The sequence below is a fragment of the Oryctolagus cuniculus genome, chromosome 1 (genome assembly GCF_964237555.1).
Source record: "Oryctolagus cuniculus chromosome 1, mOryCun1.1, whole genome shotgun sequence".
Lineage (NCBI taxonomy): Eukaryota > Metazoa > Chordata > Mammalia > Lagomorpha > Leporidae > Oryctolagus > Oryctolagus cuniculus.
This window is the reverse complement of record NC_091432.1, coordinates 57747986-57763156: the sequence shown is the minus strand read 5'-3', so window position 1 is coordinate 57763156 and position 15171 is coordinate 57747986. Positions and strand designations below refer to the sequence as shown.

General features: G+C 37.4%; 1 protein-coding gene across 20 annotated transcripts in view; it reads right to left on the bottom strand.

Annotated features, from left to right (window-relative positions):
* Positions 1–15171, bottom strand: part of STK33 (serine/threonine kinase 33) — a 182673-nt gene that overhangs the window by 45157 nt on the left and 122345 nt on the right. For 18 of the 20 annotated variants that reach the window (XM_002708793.5, XM_070073880.1, XM_017345170.3 and 15 more), the window contains 4 exons: positions 13284–13388; positions 9027–9165; positions 5677–5765; positions 3801–3885 (listed from right to left, as the gene is read on the bottom strand). In XM_002708793.5, coding sequence (XP_002708839.3) covers positions 3801–3885; positions 5677–5765; positions 9027–9165; positions 13284–13388 — 418 coding nt within the window. The remainder of the gene's footprint in view (positions 1–3800; positions 3886–5676; positions 5766–9026; positions 9166–13283; positions 13389–15171) is intronic. The other 2 variants (XM_008265718.4, XM_070073873.1) reach the window with 1 other exon arrangement.

The following is a 15171-nucleotide window of genomic DNA, read 5'->3' as shown; positions in this document are numbered from 1 at the left end:
TAAACTACATATACAACAACGTGGACAAGTCTCAAATTCATCATGTGAAACAGAAGACAGACACAAAAGACAGACAGACCATTCAGATGATATAAACTTTTAGACATGCAAAACTGAAGTGTGGTGACAGAAATTATCAGTGGTTTGGTTTAAGTGAGGGATTGATTTGAAAGGGACTCTAAGGAACTTTCTGGGGTGATAGTAATGTTTGCTATCTCCACTGGGGTGGTGATTACACAGGTGTAATCTGTCAAAACTCACATAACTTTACATGTAAAATGTATATACTTCATGGTATGTAAATTATAGTTCTATAAAATATTTTTTAACAAGTCTACTTGAGGGGCTGGCACCATGGCACAGTAGGTTAATCCTCCGCCTGCAGCGCCAGCATCCCATTTGGGCACTAGTTCTAGTCCCGGCTGCTCCTCTTCCAATCCAGCTCTGCTGTGGCCTGGGAAAACAGTAGAAGATGGCCCAAGTGCTTGGGCCCCTGCACCTGCAAGGAATACCTGGCTCCTGGCCTCAGATCGGTGCAGCTCCAGCCATTGCGGCCATTTGGGGAGGGAACCAGCAGATGGAAGACCTCTCTCTCTGTCTTTCCCTCTCACTATCTGTAACTCTACCTCTCAAATAAATAAATAAAAACCTTCTAAAAATCTACTTGAAATACAAAAAGAAACTAAGTATCATCTTAGTGGATAAATTTCATAACTCTTTTTTAGAGATCAAGAGAAGCAGTAAGCAAAAATAATATGGAAAATCTGAACCACACAGGTTTCATATTTGATTTAATAAGCACACACAGAGAAATATGTATGCTCAAGAAACCAGGAACATACACTTTTCAAATATCCAATGCAACATTTGCAAGAATTGATCATGTGTTCATCACAAATGAAATTCCTAAAAGTTTTAAACTTTTATGACATACTCACCCATTATGATGAAGAAAACAAGACAGAAATCCCAAACGGCTAGAAAGACTAACCCACCTTTACATGAGCACCAGACATATTCCAACCACCTGGGTAAAGTCTTAAATCTACTTTTAAATAATACTTTGATTAAAGAATAAGACTAAAACTAAAATCATAGTGTATTAAGAGATGGATCACAACCAGAACACTGTATGACAAAGGAAATACTCAAAGTACTCACAGGAAAACACACAGCCTTAAATGCATTTAAGATATGACTGGAGACAAACAAGAATTTAAAGTAGAAAGTTAAAAAAATAATTTAAAAGGAAGTGGAAAAAAAGAAATTCAGAAACAGAAAAGTAGAAATTGATAGGGAAAGAATCAACATAAGACATGAGCTAGTTCTTGAAAAGCCCAATCTTATTCTAACTGCTAACAAACTCCATCAAGAAAAACAATAATGTTCTTACAGCAAAGGCCTAAAATTGGGTACTAAGTACCAGGCATCATGTCAATGCCCTTTCTATTTTCTTATCTAATTCTCATATCAATCTGATAAGAAAGACATCATTATTCTCTAAATACTTCCTATCCCCCCTCCTTTTTAATTTTCCATGCTTAGCACTCTCTCTAACACACCATGCACTTTCCTGTTTGTTACATTAAGGCAAACCATGTTTATGTTTTTTCTGCTGTTGTATTCCCAATTCCTATCTGATACAAAGTAAGCCTTCAAAAAATTTTTGGCATAAATCGCAATCAAACAGATGTATAAATTGTGACGAAAGCAGATAGCAAGTGTAGAACTGTAATCCTAAGTTAGGTGACTTCAGGGGTTATACTGTTAATTTCATATCATATCATCTTTTTGAGAAAATCAGGGATTAATAGGGGGATATAACCACAGAATTAATTATAAGTGAATACAAAAAACCAAATCTCAGCAAGATGGAAAATTTTCTAGAAAAGTATAAATTATCACAATGATTCAAGATATAGAAAATGTGAATAACCTATTATAAATTGAAAATACAATAGAAACTGTACTCCCCAAATAGTATCAGGACCAAACAATTTTAAGAGGAAATTCCAAACCATTAATAGATAATGTCTATTATTCAAAACGTTCATGAACATATAAAAAGTGAAAATTGTTTGTTTTTTAAATGAGGCTACCATAACTGTAACATCAAAAAAGACACAGGCAGCACAAAAAACAGAAATAAGCTGCAATCAAATTTCTCAATAAAGTAAACAGACTGAATAAAGATGCATATGAAACCAAGTGGGATTAAAATCCACAGGTTCAAGGAAAGTTTGACATTTACTTTAGTAATATAATCATTTCATTAATAAACTTAAAGAAAAAATATGATCATCTCAATAAGCAAAAATTTGAGTAGACATTTCAATAGAAAATACACAAATGACAAGTACAAGAACAGGTACTCCACATTTTTTTAAGATTTATTTATTTATTTGAGAGGCAGAACTACAGACAGAGAGGGGGACACAGAGAGGGATAGGTCTTCCATCCACTGGTTCATTCCCTAAATGGCCACAATGGAGAGAGCTAGGCTGATCTGAAGCCAGGAACTTTTTCGGGGTCTCCCATGTGAATTCAGAGGCCCAAGAACTTGGACCATCTTCCACTGCTTTCTCAGGCCATTAGCAGAGAGCTGGATGGGGAGTGAAACAGCTGGGACCAGAACCAGTGCCCATATGGGATGCCAGTGCCACTAGTTGAGGTTTAACCTACTATGCCACTGTGCCGGACCCAACATCTTTAAAATAAATAAGGAAATGCAAACTGAAAACCACGAGAGACCAACCCATGTTCATTACAGTGATGATAACTGAAAAGAGTGCTATCCAGAGCTGTCGAGGGTGTGGAGAAACTATGACCCCATACACTGCTGGTGAGGAGGTAAGAGTCACTTTGGCAAACAGTTGGTAGTACCTTAAAAAGCTAAACATATATGTAATGTAAGACCCAGCAATTTCATTGTTAACATATGACCCAAATGTATAAGAAAAATTAAACCACATTTCCTCATAAAGGCTTGTGCATGCATGTTCATAGCAACATTATTCATAATAGCCCCAAACTAGAAACAATCCACATGTGCATTGGCTAAGCAGTGGAGAGACTGAAGGTGGCATATCCATTCAATAGCTACTCAGTAACATAAGGGAACAGAGGCCAGGATTTTGGTAAATGTTTCCATAAGTTGTTGATATATGACAGTTCAAAATTGCTTGCTAAGCTTCTACTAGAAATTACTTTACTGGGGGTAAGAAATAATACTTAGTCAATATATGGAAATTAAAATTTAATTAACCCAGCATCAGTGGGTTAAGCGGCAGTCTGTGATGCAGACATCCTATTGTCTGTGGTGGCTATTTGAGTCCCTGCTGCACCACTTCTGATCCAGTTTCCTGCTAAGATGCCTGAGACTGCAGCAAAAGAAGGCCCAAGTGCAGGGACTCCTGCTATCCATGTGGGAGACCTAGATGGAGCCCCAGGCCCAACCCTGACCACCATGGCCATTTGGGGAGTGAACCAGCAAATCTAACATCTTTTTGTCTCTCTTTCTATCTCTCTGTAGCTCTACCTTTCAAATAAATGAAACTAGAATTTGGTCCATTAACAAAAAGAAGAAGAAGATGCCAAAAAAATAACAAAAATTCCAAAAATCTTTGAAGGTACAAACTATGAGAAAAACGCTAGAACAAATGAAATTATTTGACCAAAGAAGAGAAAAATTAGCTCAATCAAGGGTCATTAATTCATCATAGCAAAATCAAATCGTTGAGGTTGTAATCTGTATTAATTGTTCTACTACTTAAAAAACCATTCTCAGATATCTAACTTACCCATGTAGATTGGAGTCCCACATGTGGTCTGCATCATGGCTTCACTCCTGCCTTGCTTCTTCACTGCCAAGCCAAAATCAGTCACCTGGGAGAAGAAATTCAGTCACTGGTTTTCCTGTGCCACAGCCCACTCATTCTGAAGAGGGGACTTTAACCACATTGTAATTGCATTTAACTTCAGGGCTCCTGGTGGGCACAGGAGGAACTTACTTGTATGCTAATAAGGACCTTACTCCCCATCCCCACCCCACCCCCACCCCCAACAACCTCCGTGTGGAGGGGAAACCTGGTGAAGAGAAGCTTGGTTTCTCAAATCTTGAGAGAAAACCCATGATGCTGATTATTCCTGCTTTTCTCTAATTAAATTCACCAGTTCAAAACAGGAAGTTGCATCTTGAAAGAAGGCATTTAACTTTTCCAGATAACAAAGTTGCTTTTAAAAAACTTCTTTCACTATAAAATACATTCTGGCCTTACCATACTTATCTTTTTTTTTTTTTTTTTTTCCTGAAACTCAAGTTATGTTCCAGTTTAAAGCACTATTATAAATGCAAATAATTATCCTTATCAGCACTCACTGACACTCTCCTTTTTACAATTATTCATAATTGGTAAACATCTTTTCCATACTATTTCCTTTGTGTTTCAAGAGTATACTAATTAAAACAATTACTACACTATTAAGAACTATGCAAAGCAAATTAACAGGAAAAACCAGCAAAAGCACAGTGTAGCTGCTTGTGTAACTGCTGTCTTCCTGCTCAGTTCTAAACCTTGGTCACTAAACATGTGCTTATTAAATATTCATCATGTGCCCTTTGTTGCGTTTCCCAAGTTGAAACACTCTTGAGCTAAAAGCAGAAAAACAGGCACATTTATTGATCATACAACCAAATAAAGGGGCTTGGTCCACACACACTGAATACAAAGTTTCCAGTGTTTACAGAGTAAGAAAATGTTCCTATTAATATTTTTCTAGGTAGGTGAATCAATTTCTCCAGTTTTCCCAAACATCTCGCTTAGAGCCCTATGACATGGAATTTTCCCTACAGAAAATCTACACAAATATCAAATATTTTTAGTTTTATATTTAAGTTAGTTCTTTGTGGAACATCTATCCCCTCATTCAACAAATATTAACTGGACACATTCTAGGCTTCAGACACTATTCCAGGAACCAACAGTGCTCTCAAAGAGTTCACAATGAGACTATTTAAGAACATTCACTTGTGTAAACCAACAATTCTGTCAAACCTATTTATAATACAGGGGGATTTAATTCCTGCAACAGAGTGAGTTATTCTCAAACAACACTTTATTCCTAAATTAACACATTCATATATTTTGAAAGCAACTACTATTAAAGTGATAATAAACAATGTATCCCAGCATGTATTCAATATTAAAAAAAACTTCAAGAATAAATACCAGGCATATTAATTGTGCTTAGGACATAAATATTAACACTCGGGAAAATCTTCAATGAGAAATAAAATCTTTAGAATTAATTTAGTGTCAAAAGACAGTGAAGGTGTGTTTTTCTCTAAATCTGTAGTGCATTTACATTAAATTGCCAGGCATAATTCTGAAATTAATTAGACTTCAGAGCATCTGTTTGCTTGCTATTAAATAATGATTTGGAACTATCCAAATGAATACATACTTAAAAAAACACATTCATTAGCAACATTTAACTTGTAAAATTATTCTTGTCAGTTACAACCTCTTTTATGAAATTTTTATTTTTTAATCACAAGTTACTTATTTTTTGGCTGCTCAAAAGCTACCAAAATGTATGTAAAAAGAGGTTATACTTTGCCACTCTGCTATCAAACTGCTTACAGGCAAATAGTTATCACTCATTCTAATATCTTACCTTTATATTTAAGTTTATTTCATTGTTGGCATCAATAAAGCTGCTTTTAACCATTATATTTTCCAGTTTTAGATCTCTATGTACTATATCTACCAAGGAAATAAACAATTCAAATGAAATGAATAATGAAAAAATAGAGAAGACAACAAATAGGACAAATACATCTATTTAATACATACCCACTGCTGAACAATTTAAGGAGGCCAAGTGTAAATCTGCTCCATTCTGTTCTTCATTCGCAAACCTCTTTCCTGCATTACTAACCTTAAGGAACCATTTTCTTTGACTTCCTCATCTATACTCATTCCCCTGTTGCCCCAACCAGCTTCAAGTGTGGCCTGGTGAATGTGCAGATGGAGCCCATTCAAAGTTATGTATTACCAGGTAGCATCTACCCAGAGCCCAGCAAGGTTTCCCATACCCTCAGGTCCTCGAACAGAAGAGTACTTCTTTATTTCTAGGCATATGCTACTATCAACATAAACGTTTTAACACTGTAACACTCTGTAACTTACGTGTATGTACACACATATACCAACTATATGTACTTCAGTATACTTCTCTATAACATCAACACACATCTCTCCTCTCTCTGTATATTGAAATAAGCAACCAAAAAAAAAAAAAAAATCCTTGAGACACAAAATCTCCAGTTGAGCATTTCAGAGAGCTCAGGTAGGATTTTCATCAATCTGCAAGATAATCATTTACCCAACACTTCCTGTGCGAATAACGGATTCAGTTCATAGCTGTAACAATTATTTCCCTAGATTTAAGAAGTTGTGCCGGTGCCGTGGCTCAACAGGATAATCCTCCGCCTTGTGGCGCCAGCACACAGGGTTCTAGTCCCGGTCGGGGCACCGGATTCTGTCCCGGTTGCCCCTCTTCCAGGCCAGCTCTCTGCTGTGGCCTGGGAGTGCAGTAGAGGATGGCCCAAGTGCTTGGGCCCTGCACCCCATGGGAGACCAGGAGAAGTACCTGGCTCCTGCCTTCGGATCAGCGCGGTGCGCCGGCCGCAGCGCACCAGCCATTGGAGGGTGAACCAATGGCAAAGGAAGACCTTTCTCTCTGTCTCTCTCTCTCACTGTCCACTCTGCCTGTCAAAAAAAAAAAAAAAAAAAAAAAAAAAAAAAAGAAGAAGAAGAAGAAGAAGAAGGTGTGTGTGTGTGTGTTTAATTGCTAGACAAATGTAGGTGAATGAGCCCTACACTGACAATTACATTGAACCATCTGAAGCTTCCTACAAGATTCCCAGGCTTTGTTCTGGGAATTTTTATTAACCCTATAGCTGCTGTCTCTTCTTACATCAATACTACACAGTTTTAAGTAACTCATCTTTATAACGGGTTTTCATCTTTGGCACAGCAAGTCTCCCTGCTGCCTCCCTCGTTCTTTTTCATTATTGTCTTGGTGATTTCTCCCCCACTTTAGAATAATCTTATCAAGTTTTATGAAAAATGTTAAGATTTGGCTTGGAATTATATTGAGTTTATAGCTTAATATGGGAGGACTGACATTAGCATTATATTAAGTGGTTGCAAAAATTATTTCCCTCTGCCTGGAAAATCCTCCTTTTCTCTTCTGAATTTATGTTTCTCAGACCAAGTATGGTTTCTTCTGTGAATTCTCTCCTGACTTTCCTAATCAAATAAGGCACTTAATACTCCTGTGCTCTTCGCACTGTTCTTGGCTCTCCATTAGGGAAATTATCCTGTGGATTATGATTTGTTTTCCATAAATGATCTTTTCATTTTTGTAACTCTAGGACCAATCAAAACGCAGTAGCTGGCCAGGAAATACCTGCTGAATGAACCAGTAGGTTTCAGTGCCAACTCTGCCACATGAAACCATGTCACCTCCATACCTATAGGGAACCAAGTATTTTCTCCACTGTAAAATGAAAAGCTTCTAGAGTCACATGTAAGCCAAAATAACCTTAAAGAATACAAGGGAGAAAAAGCAGTAGCAGTAGCACCAAATAGCAAAGCAATTCAAATAATCAGAGCAATTTTTAAATGTGATTTTAAAATTACTGCGAAATTACTGTGTATGACACTATAATGGTGGTTAAGTATCGCTGTACGCTTTCAAAACCCACAGAATGCGGAGTGAACCCTAATGTAAACTATGGACTTTAGAGGATAGTGATAGGTCCATGGTGGTTCATTAACTGGAACAAATGTACCACTGTGGAGAGGTGGCTAGTGGAGGCAGCTATGCATATTAGGGGACAGAGGGGTATGTGGGACTCTCTAAACCTTCTACTCAATTGTTCCATAAACCTAAAACTGCCCTAAAAATAAATTCTAAGAAGAAAAGTTTAAAAAGCTAGAATATACATATTTTTAATGTCATTAATATATAACTGTTTTAGAAAACTTCACCGTTATCATTGATCTGTCTGCTTTTGATTTGATAATATTAACTGCTTTTCAAATTGTCAAACAGAAATGTTCCTAACTTTATCCTTGTCTATGTAGGATGCAATTAGAGATCTGCCTTGTTTAATTATAGCCATTGTAGAAAACAGTATGGAGACTCCTTAAAAAAAAATCCACCACATGACCCAGCTATTCGATCTCTTAGAACACATCCTAAGGGAATGAAGTCAGTATGTGAGAGTCCTGTGCTCCCATGTTTACTGTAGCACTTAATTCACAGCAGCAAAGACATGGAATCAACCTAGATGTCTATCAACGGATGACTGGCTAGAGAAAAGGTGATATATATGCACAATGGAAGATTACTCAGTCATCAAAAAGAAGGAAATCCTGACATTTGCAACAAAACAGCTGGAATTAAAGATCATTATGCTAAGTAAAATAAGACAAACACCACATTTTCTCTCAGATGTGGAAGTTTGCATGTAATATAAAATGTGTAGATGCTGTATTATTTAGTATACAGACATTTATAAATAGTCTTCATTGAATTATACCCCTTCCATAATAATATACTCTTCTTTCTTCATTTTTTGATTTTTGCCATGAATCTCACATTATGTGATATTAATGTATAGACCCCTGCTTTCATAAAATAGTATGTACGTATATAATGTGTGCCTATGAAGCAAATATGGCAAAATGTTAAAAAACCGTTAAATCTATGTGCACTCATTGAATTCTTCTTTATACTTTTCTGTATTATGTGAAATATTTTAAAATAAAAAGAAAAAATACAAGATAAATGTGCAAATAGAGTTAAAAAAGAAAATAACAGAAAGCAACGACATCAATCTTCTATATTAGCAGGTATCACTTACGTTAACTATCAACCGTGAGTACAATAACCTTAAGTGAAAGTGCTATCTGCATTCATGGAGTCAGTTAGTTTGATGGTCCCCTTCTTACCCTTGTTATGAAGATACGCTATCGCCGATGCAAGACTCTGAATGATCCGCCTTGTCTCATTCTCTGAGAAATGCTTTTTCTTCTCCAGAATTCTTTTGAGTTCTCCATCTTCACAAAGTTCCATCACAAGGTACATTTTCTGAAAGAGAGAAAGAGGAAGCACGAATTATATAGCTGGGGATCTTTAAAATGTTACATATTGCATATATGATCACAATATTAATCATCAATGTATGCACTCAAAAACATTTATAATCCATTATGTACAAGATATTATACTGCATACTAGAGAAACAAAGAAGCATATAATCTTTTCACCCTTCTGAAGCTCAGCACATTTTATAATTACAATATCCTATGATAAGTGCGAATGGTTCAAAAAAACCAGGGGGTTCCAGAGGCACAGCAGCCCCTGCCTAAAGAAGGTTTACTGGGGCTGTGGTGCAACAAGTTAAGCCTCTGTCAGTGGTGCTGGCATCACAGAAGGAGGCTGGTTCCAGTCCCAGCTGCTCCACTTCTGATCCAGTTCCTTGCTAACGGCTTGGGAAAGCAGTGGAAGAAAGTGGCTCCTGCAAGCACATGGGAGACCCAGGTGGAGCTCCTAACTCCTGGCTTTGGCCTGGAACAGCACTGGCAGCTGTGGCCATTGAGGGAGTGAGCCAACAGATGGAAAACCTCTCTCTGTCTCTCCCTGTCTCTGTCTCTCAAATAAATCAGTAAATATGAGGAACCACAGTAAAACCAGGTCTGTATTCTGGAATAGAAAATTATGGGTAGAGAACGTGGAGAAGAATAAGCAGAGCACAAGGCATTTGCGAAGACTCCAAAGTCTGAAATAGTTCTGGCTTTTAAAATAACAAGCTGCATCAGTGCTGGGAGCACAATAGGGTGGCAGAGAGGAGTGGTGAGGCTTAAAAGAACAGGTTGGTGCCAGATTGTAAAGAGTCTCGAACATCTTGCTAAGAGTGTGCATTTTTTTTCCCTCAATATGCAGTAAGGGGCCACTGAAGATTTTTTTTTTTTTTAGGATTTATTTATTTATTGAAAGGCAGAGTTACAGAGAGGCAGAGGCAGAGAAAGAGACAGGTCTTCCATCCGCTGGTTTACTCCCCAAATGGGAGTAAACAGCCAGAGCTGTGCCAATGCAAAGCCAGGAGCCAGGAGCCTCCTCCAGGTCTCCAATGCAGGTGCAGGAGCCTAAGGACTTCGGCCATCTTCTACTGCTTTCCCAGGCCACAGCAGAGAGCTGGATCGGAAGTGGAGCAGCCAGGACTCAAACCAGTGCCCATAGGGATGCCGACACTGCAGGCAGTGGCTTTACCCGCTACACCACAGTGCTGGCCCTGAAGATTTTTAAACTGATATCTAGGGCAGATAAAGGGTAAGTTGTATGATTTTATCAATTTGTATTTCTCAATGAATACTCTAACAGGTGAAGCAGGGCTCAGCCCATTCTTTATATAAAGGCCAAACCCAATAGTAAATGTTATGGGCCAGACTCTTTCTCAGCTACTCAACTCTGCTGCTATAGCATGCAACCAGCCATAAACAACACAACAAAACTTTATTTATGGACTCAAACATGAGTGTTTCATACAATTTTCATATGTCATAAAATATTATTCTTTAATTTTTGATAAACACTTGGCAATGTAGAAGATGTAGTCTATGAGCTGTGCAAAAACAGGCAGGAGGCCAGATTTGGTTTGCAGGTGAAGTATGTTGCCTTCTATTTATAGAGGGATATGTGAAATGCCTTACACTTAGGAGTGAGGGTCTATGTGGAGCACAGAATGGAAACAAGAGACAGAAGAAAAAACATGCGAAACGCCTAGGAGGAAGACACGGTGAGACTGAGGGACTACGTGGGTGTGGGTGGTCAGAAAACATGGAAGAAATGCCTCTTGCACATTTGCTGCTTCTGCTGAAGCATATGAACATCACTTGGGAAATTCGAAGAATCAAATCATCTATTGAGTCAAAAAGATGCTCCTGGCTCCTGGCTTTGGATTGGCACAGCTCCGGCTACTGTGGCCATTTGGGGAGTGAACCAGCAAATGGAAGATCTTTCTCTCTGTCTCTCCCTCTCACTGTCTGTAACTCTACCTCTTAAATAAATAAATAAATAAAAACACTGGTGCCAGCAGCAAAGGATCAAACTGCTTCAAATGACTTACTTATATCCCAGAACAAAGTTCAAGAATAATTATATATTTTTTCAATAAATAGTTTTTTTAATTTTTTCCAAAGAAATATTTTATTTAAGGAATACAAACTTCATGAATTTCATAAATACAACTTAGGAACATAGTGATTCTTCCTACTATACCTGCCCTCCCACCCATACTCCTAGTCTTCTTCCTCCTTGCTCTCCTATTCTGTCTTATTTTTTACTAAGATCTATTTTTAATTAACTTTATACAGAGATTAACTCTATACTAAGCAAAGAATTCAACAAATTGTATGGAAAAAAAAACTAAGAACAGTTATATGACTATTAAACTATCCAGCACCCAACAAAGTGAAATTCACGATGTATGGCATTCAACAGAAAACTAAAGTCATGCAAAGATGCAAGGAAATATAATCTACAATGAAGGAAAAAAATCAATCAATTGAAATTGACCTAGAAATGACACAGATGAAAAAATTGGTAGAAAATGACATTAAAAGTTGCTGTAATCATATTCAAAAGTAGGAGGAAATACTGACAATGTTAAGTAGACAATGGAATATTCAAGGGATCTCCAGAGCATTCATGAAAAATGTATGTTATCAGAAAACTGTGTGAATTAAATTTTTTTGCACCAGAATACACTCACCTATTAATTCCATTTTCCATGAACTTTTTGAAGTTTCCTCATGTTAGAAAAAAATCAAATTTCCACTAAAAGAAATTAACAGCACATATAATGCTAGAGAAAAGAGATTGCTAAATCTACAGACACAGCAACAGAAGCAATATAAATGAAACGAAGAGAAAATGATTGAAAAAAAAAAAATGAACTGAGTGTCAATAAATAACATCCAGCAATCTAATATGTGTACTTGGAATTCCCAAAGAGGGACAGAGAAACATACAACAATATTCTAGGAAATAATGATCAAAAATGTCCTGAATTTGTTTGAAACCATAAACTCACAGATCCAAGGAACTTCATGAACCCTAAGCAGAAGAAAGATAAAGGAAACTATGCAAAGGCACATTATAATCCCATTGCTTAAAACTGATGATAAAGAACAGAACCACTCTAAGATTTGAGAATAAAAGAAACCACAACACTGAAAAAGACTTTTGGTATCATTGCCATCGACTGCTCCCCTAAAGGATAATGTGTTTTTCCATCGTTACTGAGTACACCTTCTGTATCAAGCATAAGAGAAAATCCAAATTGACTATTACTACCATAGAGATAGGTAAAAGAAGAACAATAACATTTAATGAGATGGATGCTTTATAACCATTGTTCCATTGAATCCTTCCACAACCAGATGAGTTCCACACTATTAATAAATCTATTCTATTTTATAGTGATGAAACTGAGGCAAAGAGAAGTTGAATAACTTGTCCATGGTCCATAGTTAATAAGTAGTGGATACAGGAGTCACATGTACAGGCAGTGTGACTGAGAATCCACAGGCCTACTCACTCCTTTGCAAGTACTGCCTCTGAAAAGAGAAACCCCCAAAACACAACTACTAAACAACCTCGGGGCAGCAGGGCAAATAATCCAGGCTTCAGAATAACTCTGAATGAAAATTCATAGGATTTAAAGAGAAGAATGATAACATCTAGGGGAGAAAGGAGATAAACCACATAGTTAAGACACAGTTGACAAAATACTTTCAACATATATCCAATGTACCCATGCCAATTAGATTATGAAGCTAATCACAGAAAAGTATGACACTATTCCAAGAGGCTCTGATGGAGAAACTAAGGACCAAGGAAAAGGAAAGCCAGGTTGAAAGAAGTTCAAATCACTATTTCATTGTGTATGAAGTTGTTCCAGCTTTAAACATTTGTCTTTAACTCCCACCCAGAACATATGACTAAAGACATGAATCTAATCTTCAGACACCTGATTATATAATCAATAATAAAAGACCTCCAAAATGTTCTCATCAATCTCCAGTATACAGACTCATGCCAAGGACATGAGCAGCTATGGCCCAAAGGAATTACCTGAGAATGGAATGATATTCATTTTGTAGTAATAACAATTTTCAGAATGCAGCACCTTTTAAGAGCTTTACCTTAGGTGTCTCAAATACTTGTTCCAGATGTATGATATGTTCATGTTTCACACTTTTAAGGATGCTCACCTCCCGTTCAAGTAACTTCACAGCAGAGCTTCCAGCCTTAATCAATGAAAGAACACAGACTTCACATACAAATATCACTCCTACACTATTCACACAGCAGTTAGCTACTCCGTAGTTTTTCCTACGCTTTGAGAAATTTCTCCTTTGAATGATGACTATTTGTTCCATTAGAGACATGGAAAGATAGAGGGATGAGGAGGAGATCAAAAGAGGCAGGAGAGGAAAGGGGAGCGGGAAGGGGAAGGAAGGCCTTCCCTTCACCCGAACCCCAACTTAACTCACTCCTAACATTGACCCTTACCATGCTGGACAGCAAAAGATAAAGGCATGAATGTTCTAGGGAGCACAAGGACTTCATTCAGGATGTGAGATAACTGATGGTTTACCACGTCATCACCACAGATTATAACCCCTATTGTTACTGAGAGTGCCCTTATTTAAGGATAAGCACTGTGTTCATGTATGGGCCTTAGTTAACCATCGGAGGGACAACAAAGGCCCTGCCCCCAACCCTGGGCTGATCACAGGCAGTTTAACCAGTTAAAATTTACCAATGGCCATTTCTGCTCCCAGTTATCTCTACTCTGTAACCTCTGCCATTTTAGAGGTGGACAGGATGCTGACCACCCTACTATGGCCCATCTATGTAGGATGAAAGCACACTTTAAGTTTAACTCAAAGGATCAAGAGAAATAGGGACCACAGGAGTGAATTCTCATCTAGATTAGATATAAAAAGTTACCATTATTTTTCCTAATATCTATCTCAATTCTATTTCTCCTCACTTCCCAAATGGTTTGACCAGTATATAATACAATGATATACATTATCTAAATCATGTAATGACTATAAATTTTATTTTGTTATAGTAATGTCCTATAAACTCTCAACATCAATAAATCTGTGAAAAACTTTTAATTTTAAAATCCTAAATCCTGTTTATACAACCCTACATGACACCAAAGGAGCAAAGTAAATACTACCCCAGAGAGCATTTAGGGAGCTACCTACAGTCTACATTCTAAAGCTTTCTACAAAGTGTCTTAATTGCTTTATTAAAATTGATATGCTACCATATTAAACTTTAGAGGGATATTTGCTAGGATTTGTTTAAAAGAATACATAAAGTCTGATGTTTAATTTTGTAAGCATAATACATACATTTACTGCAGAAATCCAAGGGGGAAACATCATAGCATCATGATTTTATTTCTTTCCCAGGCACAGAAATTTTTTAAAAGTCTATGAAGCAAACAGGTGTAAAGTCTGAGGTCTTAGACTCTGAATCTTACAGAGAAGCCCAGCTGTTCTTCACTCCACAAGGAAATCCAGTAAGGAAGATAGGTGGTAGATACAAGTAAATAGGATAGTAGACAGTTGAGGGGAATTGGTTCAGATTAACAGAGCAGGTAGGAGGAACAGACAATTAGTTAATGGTGATGAAACTGGGAATCGAATGTAAGCAGAGAACAGGAGAAAAGTATGTCAGAATGCCACCAGAGAAGAGTGCCGGGACTTATTCCTAGCTAAGGTTTCTCAAGCTCATGGCCCTGCACCATGGGAACCAGCCCTTATTCTCAATTCAGTGCGATAAAAAGGATCTATCTGACTATATTGGTTATGTTCATTCTTTCACTTGCTTTCTTCAGATAGCATTTGTATACTTGTGTTCCAGAAGATGTCCCTTCTCAGAAGGCTAGAGAATTACCTGCACTTCAGGGGATTAGCCCAGTACTGGCCCTCAGGGTCACAGACAGGCTGTGTTGGTGTCCTTACCCACCCCACACTGGCACTGCACCCTCACTGTGATGCTGTAATA